The 12,117-nt window shown below is 42.6% G+C and overlaps 1 protein-coding gene across 1 annotated transcript in view; it reads right to left on the bottom strand.

The window, feature by feature from the left end:
* Nucleotides 1-12,117, bottom strand: part of STRA6 (signaling receptor and transporter of retinol STRA6) — a 212,043-nt gene that overhangs the window by 12,700 nt on the left and 187,226 nt on the right. The window contains exons 12-15 of the mRNA XM_069765645.1: nucleotides 11,567-11,642; nucleotides 10,535-10,668; nucleotides 10,299-10,416; nucleotides 8,189-8,284 (exon numbers count right to left, since the gene is read on the bottom strand). Of these exons, the coding sequence (XP_069621746.1) occupies nucleotides 8,189-8,284; nucleotides 10,299-10,416; nucleotides 10,535-10,668; nucleotides 11,567-11,642 (424 nt within the window). The remainder of the gene's footprint in view (nucleotides 1-8,188; nucleotides 8,285-10,298; nucleotides 10,417-10,534; nucleotides 10,669-11,566; nucleotides 11,643-12,117) is intronic.

Here is a 12,117-nt window from a genome sequence, read left to right as displayed (position 1 = left end):
ATGACATAATTCAAAAATAGTTATTCTACTCAAAGGAAAAGCGATAAACCTTACTAATACTGAAGAATATCCAAACTAACAAATTATTACCAGAAAGCAAAAAAACATGCACTAGGCTTACACCATCATAATCAATATTACAATGGTAATTATGATTCCCAGAAAGGAGGTAATGCAATGAATTTTTCACTCCCTTCATCCAATGTCTCTTGTAAAGTAATGCTGTCAGCCGGTCACACTGTGGTTTTATAATAATTGAAGGTGAAGTCATTTAGTATTTACATCAGTTAGGTCATGCAAATTATCATTATCTATATGGCATTACTAAAGTTCAGATTTCTGCTTAAAGGGAACCTGCCATGTCCTATAATGCTATTAACCTGCAGGCATATGGTTAATCTGCAGGTTAATAGAATTATGACGATACCCGGCTGCTATACTGAAAATGCGGCAACCAGGAGAAAATTAACCCCTTCATGACCCAGCCTATTTTGACCTTGAAGACCTGGCCGTTTTTTGCAATTCTGACCAGTGTCCCTTTATGAGGTAATAACTCAGGAACGCTTCAATGGATCCTAGCGGTTCTGAGACTGTTTTTTCGTGACATATTGGACTTCATGTTAGTGGTAAATTTAGGTCAATAAATTCTGTGTTTATTTGTGATAAAAACGAAAATTTGGCAAAAATTTCAAAAATTTCGCAATTTTCACATTTTGAATTTTTATTCTGTTAAACCAGAGAGTTATGTGACACAAAATAGTTAATAAATAACATTACCCATATGTCTACTTTACATCAGCACAATTTTGGAAACAAATTTTGCTAGGAAGTTATAAGGGTTAAAATTTGACCAGCGATTTCTCATTTTTACAACGAAATTTACAAAACCATTTTTTTTAGGGACCACCTCACATTTGAAGTCAGATTGAGGGGTCTATATGGCTGAAAATACCCAAAAGTGACACCATTCTAAAAACTGCACCCCTCAAGGTGCACAAAACCACATTCAAGAAGTTTATTAACCCTTCAGGTGCTTCACAGCAGCAGAAGCAACATGGAAGGAAAAAATGAACATTTAACTTTTTAGTCACAAAAATGATCTTTCGGCAACAATTTTTTTATTTTCCCAATGGTAAAAGGAGAAACTGAACCACGAAAGTTGTTGTCCAATTTGTCCTGAGTACGCTGATACCTCATATGTGGGGGTAAACCACTGTTTGGGCGCACGGCAGGGCTTGGAAGGGAAGGAGCGCCATTTGACTTTTTGAATGAAAAATTGGCTGCACTCTTTAGCGGACACCATGTCACATTTGGAGAGCCCCTGTGTGCCTAAAAATTGGAGCTCCCCCACAAGTGACCCCATTTTGGAAACTAGACGCCCCAAGGAACTTATCTAGATGCATAGTGAGCACTTTAAACCCCCAGGTGCTTCACAAATTGATCCGTAAAAATGAAAAAGTACTTTTTTTTCACAAAAAAATTCTTTTAGCCTCAATTTTTTCATTTTCACATGGGCAACATGATAAAATGGATCCTTAAATTTGTTGGGCAATTTCTGCTAAGTACACCGATACCTCAGATGTGGGGGTAAACCACTGTTTGGGCACATGGTAAGGCTCGGAAGGGAAGGAGCGCCATTTGACTTTTTGAATGAAAAATTATCTCCATCGTTAGCGGACACCATGTCGCGTTTGGAGAGACCCTGTGTGCCTAAACTTTGGAGCTCCCCCACAAGTGACCCCATTTTGGAAACTGGACCCCCCAAGGAACTTATCTAGATGCCTAGTGAGCACTTTAAACCCTCAGGTGCTTCACAAATTGATCCGTAAAAATGAAAAAGTACTTTTTTTTCACAAAAAAAATTTTTTCGCCTCAATTTTTTCATTTTCACATGGGCAATAGGATAAAATGGATCGTAAAATTTGTTGGGCAATTTCTCCCGAGTACGCTGATACCTCATATGTGTGGGTAAGCTACTGTTTGGGCACACGGCAGGGCTCGGAAGGGAAGGCGCACCTTTTGACTTTTTGAATGGAAAATTAGCTCCAATTGTTAGCGGACACCATGTCGCGTTTGGAGAGTCCCTGTGTGCCTATGCATTGGAGCTCCCCCACACGTGACCCCATTTTGGAAACTAGACCCCTCAAGGAACTTATCTTGATGCATACTGAGCACTTTAAACCCCCAGGTGCTTCACAGAAGTTTATAACGCAGAGCCATGAAAATAAAAAATAATTCTTCTTTCCTCAAAAATGATTTTTTAGCCTGGAATTTTCTATTTTTCCAACGGTAATAGGAGAAATTGGACCATAAATGTTGCTGTACAGTTTGTCTTGAGTACGCAGATACCCCATATGTGGGGGTAAACCACTGTTTGGGTGCACGGCAGGGCTCGGAAGGGAAGGCACGCCATTTGGCTTTTTAAATGGAAAATTAGCTCCAATCATTAGCGGACACCATGTCGCGTTTGGAGAGCCCCTGTGTGCCTCAACATTGGAGATCCCCCACAAATGACCCCATTTTGGAAACTAGACCCCCAAATGAACTAATCTAGATGTGTGGTGAGCACTTTGAACCCTCAAGTGCTTCACAGAAGTTTATAACGCAGAGCCATGAAAATAAAAAAAATAAAAATTATTTTCTCAAAAATGATTTTTTAGCCCGCAATTTTTTATTTTCCTATGGGTAACAGGAGAAATTTGACCCCAATATTTGTTGTCCAGTTTCTCCTGAGTACGGTGATGTCCCATATGTGGGGGTAAACTACTGTTTGGGCACATGCCGGGGCTCGGAAGTGAAGTAGTGAAGTTTTGAAATGCAGACTTTGATGGAATTCTCTACGGGCGTCACGTTGCGTTTGCAGAGACCCTGATGTGGCTAAACAGTAGGAACCCCCCACAAGTGACCCAAATTTGGAAACTAGACCCCGAAAGGAACTTATCTAGATGTGAGGTGAGCACTTTGAACCCCCAAGTGCTTCACAGAAGTTTATAAAACAGAGCAGTGAAAATAATAAATACGTTTTCTTTCCTCAAAAATAATTTTTTAGCCCAGAATTTTTTAATTTTCCCAAGGGTAACAGGAGAAATTTGACCCCAATATTTGTTGTCCAGTTTCTCCTGAGTACGGTGATACCCCATATGTGGGGGTAAACTACTGTTTGGGCACACGTCGGGGCTCAGAAGGAAAGTAGTGACTTTTGAAATGCAGACTTTGATGGAATGGTCTGCAGAAGTCACGTTGCGTTTGCAGAGCCCCTGGTGTGCCTAAACAGTAGAAACCCCCCACAAGTCACCCCATTTTGGAAACTAGACCCCCCAAGGAACTTATCTAGATATGTGGTGAGCACTTTGAACCCCCAAGTGCTTCACAGACGTTTACAACGCAGAGCCGTGAAAATAAAAAATCATTTTTCTTTCCTCAAAAATGATGTTTTAGCAAGCAATTTTTTATTTTCTCAAGGGTCACAGGAGAAATTGGACCCCAGTAATTGTTGCGCAGTTTGTCCTGACTATGCTTGTACCCCATATGTGGGAGTAAACCACTGTTTGGGCACACGTCAGGGCTCGGAAGGGAGGGAGCACCATTTGACTTTTTGAATAAAAGATTGGCTGGAATCAATGGTGGCGCCATGTTGCGTTTGGAGACCCCCTGATGTGCCTAAACAGTGGAAACTCAATTCTAACGCCAACACACACCTAACCCTTATCCCAACTGTAGCCGTAACCCTAACCACAACCCTAACCCCAACACACCCCTAACCCTAATCACACCCCTAACCACAACCCTAATTCCAACCCAACCCTAACCCTAAGGCTATGTGCCCACGTTGTGGATTCTTGTGAGATTTTTCAGCACCATTTTTGAAAGATCCGTGGGTAAAAGGCACTACGTTTTACCTGCGGATTTACCGCGGATTTCCTGTGTTTTTTGTGCGGATTTCACCTGCGGATTCCTATTGAGGATCAGGTGTAAAACGCACAAACAATTGACATGCTGCGGAAAATACAACGCAGCGTTTCCGCGCGGTATTTTCCGCACCATGGGCACAGCGGATTTGGTTTTCCATATGTTTACATGGTACTGTAAACCTGATGGAACACTGCTGCGGATCCGCAGCAGCCAATCCGCTGCGGATCCGCCGCCAAATCCGCACCGTGTGCACATAGCCTAATTCTAAAGGTATGTGCACACGCTGCGGAAAACGCTGCGGATCCGCAGCAGTTTCCCATGAGTTTACATTTCAATGTAAACCTATGGGAAACAAAAATTGCTGTACACATGCTGCAAAAAAACTGCACGGAAACGCAGCAGTTTACATTCCGCAGCATGTCACTTCTTTCTGCAGATTCCACAGCGGTTTTACAACTGCTCCAATAGAAAATCGCAGTTGTAAAACCGCAGTGAAATGCGCAGAAAAACCGCGGTAAATCCGCGATAAATCCACAGCGGTTTAGCACTGCGGATTTATCAAATCCGCTGCGGAAAAATCAGCAGGGGACCAGAATACGTGTGCACATACCGTGCCCTAACCCTAACCCTAATTCTAACTCCAACCTTAGTGGAAAAAAAAAAATTCTTTATTTTATTATTGTCCCTACCTATGGGGGACAAAGAGGGGGGGGGGTCATTTACTGTTTTTTTTATTTTGATCACGGTGATAGGTTTTATCACAGTGATCAAAATTCACATTGGAAAGAATCTGCCGGCCGGCAGATTCGGCGGGCGCACTGCGCATGCGCCCGCCATTTTGGAACATGGCGGCGCCCAGTAAAGGAGATGGACGGACACCGGGAGGCTAGGTAAGTATAAGGGGGGGGAGATCAGGGCACGGGGGGGGGCGTCGGAGCACGGGGGGGTGGATCGGAGCATGGGGGGGTGGATCGTAACACGGGGGGTGGATCGGAGCACGGGCGGGTGGATCGGTGTGCGGGCGGGTGGATCGGTGTGCGGGGGGGTGGATCGGTGTGCAGGGGGGTGGATTAGAGCACGGGGGTGGGATTGGAGCACGGGGGAGCGGACAGGAGGACGGGGGAGCGGAGCACAGGACGGAGGGGAGCGGACCACAGATCGGAGGGCTGGGGGGCGATCGGTGGGGTGGGGGCACAAAAGTGTTTCCAGCCATGGCCAATGATATTGCAGCATCGGCCATGGCTAGATTGTAATATTTCACCAGTTTTTTAGGTGAAATATTACAAATCGCTCTGATTGGCAGTTTCACTTTCAACAGCCAATCAGAGCGATCGTAGCCACGGGGAGGGGGGTGAAGCCACCCCCCCTGGGATAAACTACCACTCCCCCTGTCCCTGCAGGCCGGGTGAAATTGGAGTTAACCCTTTCACCCGGCCTGCAGGAGCCCAATCCGGCCATGACGTATATGCTGCGTCACAGGTCGGATTGGCACGGGTTTTCATGACGCATACGCTGCGTCAAAGGTCGGGAAGGGGTTAACTTTAATTCTCCCTAAAGACGTCAGCATTTTTGTGCCATTTTTACTGAAAGCCTGTGGCTTCTAGAAGAAATTGAGTTCATTTTCTCCCATGTACCAAAATTTCAGTACAGGAGCCGGCACTAACTGACAGCTGTCACTAATGCTGAGCTGGCTGTCAGTTAGTGCTGGGGCGCAGTTATAGCTGCCACTCTCTATGCACAGAGCGGTGACTGTACCCGTGCTACCTGCAAATTAAAAGCATAACTGCAGACAGATAGTGTTTTTTATGTGAAAGGTTCCACTTAATGAGAGTATTTCTTTAACCGTATATCTGAAAGTTAATAGCTTTATCGGACATGACATGTTCCCTCTAAAGTTCCTATTCCCTTATCTTTATGCCATTCTCTGAGTTAGTTATATAAAAAGGTCCATCCCTGGTCTCTGTTGTTTAACCAAAGCTCTGTCAATTTGACATCATTACTGCAGCCAAACAACAGACACCGGGGCAGTGGTAATGGAACTGAGAAGGGTAAGTAACACTCAATCTGTATTTTTTTTTATAACGAACTCAGTATATGACATGAAGTTTTTTGAAAGGGGAAAACCCATATGAGCCTATACTAAATGCCCCCAAAACTCTCAAGTTGATTTTTATATATCACTAGATTGTGGCCCGATTCTAACACATCGGGTATTCTAGAATATGCATGTCCCCGTAGTATATGGACAATGATGATTCCAGATTTCGCGGCACACTGTGCCCGTCGCTGATTGGTCGAGGCAACCTTTATGACATCATCATCGCCATGGCAACCATTATGACATCTACGTCGATACTGTGCCCGTCGCTGAATCATAAACGTGAGATGTCTACGTCCTTTATGACATCATCGTCGCTGTGCCCGTTGCTGATTGGTCGAGGCCTGGCGGCCTCGACCAATCAGACGCGGGATTTCTACGTCCTTTATGACATCATCGTCGCTGTGCCCGTTGCTGATTGGTCGTGGCCTGGCGCTCTCGACCAATCAGAGAGCCGGGATTTCCAGGACAGACAGACAGACAGACAGACGGAAAAACCCTTAGACAATTATATATATAGATTGCTGCAAAAATTCAGTATCAAAGCATATAATTCATGAAGACTGGTATGATCAATATCAGCCTTGATTTGGGAGCGTGTTGGGAGTCAGACGCTCCTGCACCTTGCCATAAGTATTCCTACAGATTTCTGGTCTCATGTACGCTACAGCCCCCCCAATGAAATAGATGAACTGTGGCACCATGCCACTGTCCCACCCCAGTGTCACCCATTTTGGCAAAGTGGTATGAAAACACTAAAAGCCACAACATTTTTTGCTATCTCAAATCTCACAAAAAAATTGAGACTTTTCAAAGGGTTATACGCCAGATTACTGACTAAAACACTTGAATCAGGGCTATAGCATATTTAAAATAAACATCTGGTATGAATAATTTTCCCTTTTCAAAGAAGGAAATATAAAATTCAGCTCTATATACGCTGTTTTAAATATAGTTTCATATTACATATAAATGCCTGATGTATATGTCAATAGCACATGTGTGGGACCATGTGGCCGATTCATGAAAACTGGTATTGCCCATGCCAGGCTTAATGAAGGGAGCATTGAAGTACAAAGCACCGAATCCATTAAGAGGCATATTCCACTTGATAAATTCAGCACAACTTCACTGTGGCAGGCACCTCCCTGTGATCCGCCAGAAATGTTTCTCCAGTCAGGGCTTGTTGTAGGATTTCTGGCGTAAGAAACATGATCAGTTTTAGTAAATTAGACGGAAGAGCGTAGCCACAAATTGACTGTGAAAACACCAAAAGACTTTTCAAAATCTAGAAAACTAGCGCAAGCCCTTTGATGAATCAGCCTCTTATGTTGCATACGAAAAATGCACGTGTTCAACCGACCATTACAAAATAGTACCGCCAACCTCAAACATGATTGTAAGTGAATTTCACACATGACCGTCTGTGTAGAGCAACTGTCAAACCACAGACAAGGACGTGAAACGTTTCTTTTTTCCCATCTGTCCTCACTCAAGCTTTGGAGTGTGTGCATTAAAACAATATATATATATACAGCTCTGGCAAAAATTAAGAGACCACCACATCAAAACCCTGTCATGGGGAGCCCAATCTCCAAACCTGAACCCCAGTGAAAACCTCTGGAATGTAATCAAGAGGATGATGGATAGTCACAAGCCATCAGACAAAGAAGAATTACTTACATTTTTGCACCAGAAGCAGTGTGAAAGACTGGTGGAAAGCATGCCAAGACGCATGAAAGCTGTGATTAAAAATCATGGTTGTTCCTCAAAATATTGATTTCTGAACTCTTCCTGGGTTTTATTTTTAATTTTGACCATTTCTCCTTTTCAGAAAAAATTACAAAATTTATTGCTTGGAAATGTGGATACATGTCAGAAATTTATAGAATAACTGAACAATTTACATTTTACTCAAAAATATACCTATAAAGAGAAAAATCTGACAAACTGAACATTTTGCAGTGGTCTCTTAATTTTTGCCAGAGCTATATATATTCTCTCCAAATATAGTTGTCAACCATACATCGAGGAATAGAACTATTTATCTGCATGAATTTTATAGTTTCCCTGATTAATGAGACCTACATCCAAGCACCACATCACAGCCCACATATATTTATATAAGAAGCATATTCTGCAGCATAACATAGGAATATTGATGTGTACAGTACGTACCTGTTAGTGGGCTGCCGTGGACTTCCTTGCAAGAAAATGAAACGTGTACAAAGGTGCTGAACTAAAGTGACTAAGAACAAAAGCAACCAGAACGGCCTGAAACACAGAAAATTAGAGGTGATTAAATCTAAAAAAATTGAATCTGGCAATTCTTGTGAATGTATCATGGAAGTTTGATTTCCACTGAAGTTACTTGATGGAAATTGAATGCCCACGTGTCATGTTGCCCTCTTTGGCCTTCTTTACTCCATGCCGCGGCTTCTATTATCACTAGGCCTCTGATGTCCCTGCATGTTGTGCCATCGCTGCGTATGTCTTGACACTAGAACGTGTGTTGCCCAAAGCCTATCAGTGCCTCTGGCACGGCACACAGGAATATCAGAGGCCTAGTAGCATCAGAAGCTGTGAACCAAAGTGAAGCAGGCTGAAGAAAATGCGCACAATGTGGGAAGGTGAAAATAAGAGGTATGGAGGACAAGACTCTAAGTTGTGGTAAAATGGCTAGCTGAACGCTATATTGCTGATTATGTATAGAATGAATTTCAAAACAAACAAAAAACTAAATCGGTATTCTGGAGAATAAAATTTTTTGTGCAATTCGAGAATTCAATTACACTTCAATTCGCTGTGTAAAATATGCAAGTTATGAAGGAGCTCATTCGGACATCTGTGAAACTTGGTCCGAGCAAGGTCCGCAATCCACGGAATAGCTGTGGTAATGCTGATCTGACCTCAGCAACCTCATATACATATGATGCTGCTGAATTTGGGTGAGGAGATGTGCGGCCAGTCTGTGGATTGTGGTCCGTGCTTGGACCTACGTCTGAATGAGCCCTTGGTGACGATATGTATTTAGCTTTCTGAGTCTTAACAGATGTTTCTCTAAATTCACAGTTAAGTCTTAGGCTATTTGCACACATTGCGGATTAGGCTTAGGAATTTCTGGTGCAGATACTGCCTCTCCTGGCAGAAAACGCACCTGCGGATTTATTGCGTTTTTTGTGCAGGCATGCCTTGCCTTGTGCTACGTACTATGTACTACGGAGGACAGAGAATGAACTTCAATCCAATATTGCAGCCAGCATGCAGCCAGCGGGTAAGGAAAGGGTGAATCAAACACCCGAAAACCCCGCCCCCATGGCTGAAGATTGTTCCCTCCAAATTCAGGTGACAGAGTCCCTTTAAATGCCTGCTTCTTCAGGATTCTATAATAAGATGGAAGGTTCTATTCAAAGACTGACAACTATCTCTGTATGCACGCTCGCTTGGGGAAAGCAGTCAATGACGGAGATGTCTATATAGTGGACTCCTCGTGAGCCCAGAGAGTGCAGGGACTTAAATTAATAAAATATGGCTTGTACAGGTTCTTTTCCTGCTCCATAACACGCTGCTCATTGATGGAATTTTTTAGTGTCATAGGTTCACTGTAATGGCATTTATACAGGAATTTTTCAGTCAATGATTATGCATCTTATGGACATTTCTATTAGCCCTCGCTCACATGGGTGTATAAATCGGATGAGCGCAATCTGAATAAAAATTGAATTCATACTCGCACCAATGTTATACTATGGGACAGTGCAGATCTATGATTTTTTTTTTCTCATGCCGAATCGCCCTGAGGAAAAATATCACAGCATGCTGTGAGTACATATGAGAATCAGATCACACTCACCCAAACAAGTCTATGGGTGCATGTGAAACATTGAACTGCACTCGGATATCATCCGAGTGCAGTCCGATTACCGCGGATGCTGGCAATGAAGTGGATGGAGAAATTACTCTCTCCGTCTCCTCTTCACCTGTGCTGCGAGTATCTCATGCGAGAGCATCGGAGCACAGAGCACTGACTCTCAGCCCCGATTCTCTCGCATGAGAGAATCGACAGCCATGTGACCCTGGCCTTATTGCAAATATCAGATATCAGTTGCCATTTGTAAAAAAAAAAAAATTGTCACTTTTTTTCTTTTTTTATGCAATAATTGTGATTGCTAGGAATTTAAGACAATGAACAATAGCAATACTATTTCCACAGATCTCATTTTTTTTCTTAAAAATGTGCATTAAAAAACATTTGTTTTGTAAAATACTGTGCATGCATTATACCTACCATGTTCTCTCTAGGATGTGGAGAATTATCTGGAACTTTCCATATGCGATTGGAATAATGATAAGGAAGGTAACCACCAGATGGACAAGAAACAGGACCACATGTTGTAGGATAAGACCTTTAGGAACAAGTGCAGACAATGTTCATGTACAATTACTTTTCCCAAGTCATCGACATTAGATGTTCATGCATTAACACACAACATTGGGACTAGAAGCCCCAGTCAGAAGCACTACCTGTACAAGTCACCGCAGCTTGGTAACTAATGTGGCTCATCCAGCTGGCAAGGGCTGGCGGAGATGGATGCAGAGAACGCGGCTTTAGAAAGACCTGTGAGACCTGACCAGCAAACAAAGACTGCAGGGCCCACCTGAAGGACAACAATTGAAGGAAAATGAGAACATGCGTAGATAAGAGTGGACGTGTCATACTGTAGGTATGTCGTAACCATAACACACAGGTCTGGATAGGGGAATTAAGAATGTGGGTCTTAATCCCAAACCATATGTCAGTATTCACTCAAAGCTTCTGTACTTATAGTTGGGCTCAAATAGGTTTCCCTTTTTCTTTTAGATGCCACTATAACTCTGACATATAAGATGAGAACGATTCCTTCCAGAATCCTGACAATGAAATCTTCCTATGTATATACTTGTTTAGCACCATACATAGATACATTGTTGCACGGCCAGATCTTACTGTTTATTAGACTGAAAACATCAAATTACATCGAGGAAGTTATCATGGATGTATATAGGTTATCACCCAGCTTTTCATGATGGAACCAAAAAATTGACCAACAGAGTGCAATTTGTGAACAGGTTTTGTTATGTAATCTGAGATAAGCATTACCGCATGATGTAGAGGCTGAGAACCTGATTCCAGTGATGTGTCACTCACTAGGCTGTGTTTTGCTGATTAAATAAAATCAATTTTTTATCAGCAGGAGATTATCACTAGAGGACTAGGTGCCTCGTGCCTCCTAGTCAACTGATCTGTATAGTCACGCCCCTACCCTGATTAGCAGCTTTCTTTCAATGTACAGTGCAGACAGTATGTGGCACATCACTGGAATCGGAGTCATCATGCTGCTCTCAAATTACATTCCAGAAACATGGAGACAGATTCCCTTTAAACAACTGGACTCAGGAAAAAGTCAATATTAATCTCTGTCCATTCAAGGGTGTGGTGGGAACTGGAAGTTTTCAACACCAGGGCCATGCCAAGAACAAGAGTGGCCCTGTATACGGAATAAAGTGAACCCTCACCTGTGTTGAACAAGAGATCGCAGCAGCATTGCTATTGTAACAGCACAGGACAATACCAGGGCAGCAATGTAACAAACTGTAGGTGCGAAAACACACAAATATCAAATTTACTCACAAAGATACATTTTCTGCAATTCTCTGAATATAGCAAAAATCACTGCTTCTTATAACAATCCTTATACCAACCTATAAGTACGCTTGACTATTCTTGAGAAATTCTTTACAGAGAGAAGTCCTCAGAAAATTGGGCAGAAAGTAGAACATAGGTAGTGTGTGCTATCAAATTTCACAATTCTACCAAGCGTGAGCTAAGAGTTTGTCCCAGGGATGGACTGTATGTGCTGCAAGTATTGTCACTATCATAATACTGCAGTCTCCTGGAGACGCATGTAACCTGCGTATAAAGGTAGGTTTAGGTACAGTTCTAGCCAGTAAGCACTCGCTAAATTGCAATATGTCTTTAAACAAAAGTGACAAGCTTCCACGCAGACAAAAGGAGTGATTTTCAACTATAAATAATATTTTCATCATCTTTCATTACCAACCATTTT

Source organism: Ranitomeya imitator, chromosome 4 (assembly GCF_032444005.1).
Source record: "Ranitomeya imitator isolate aRanImi1 chromosome 4, aRanImi1.pri, whole genome shotgun sequence".
Taxonomy (NCBI): Eukaryota; Metazoa; Chordata; class Amphibia; order Anura; family Dendrobatidae; genus Ranitomeya; species Ranitomeya imitator.
Note: the sequence above shows the minus strand (reverse complement) of the source record. Positions and strands in the feature narration are given on the sequence as shown.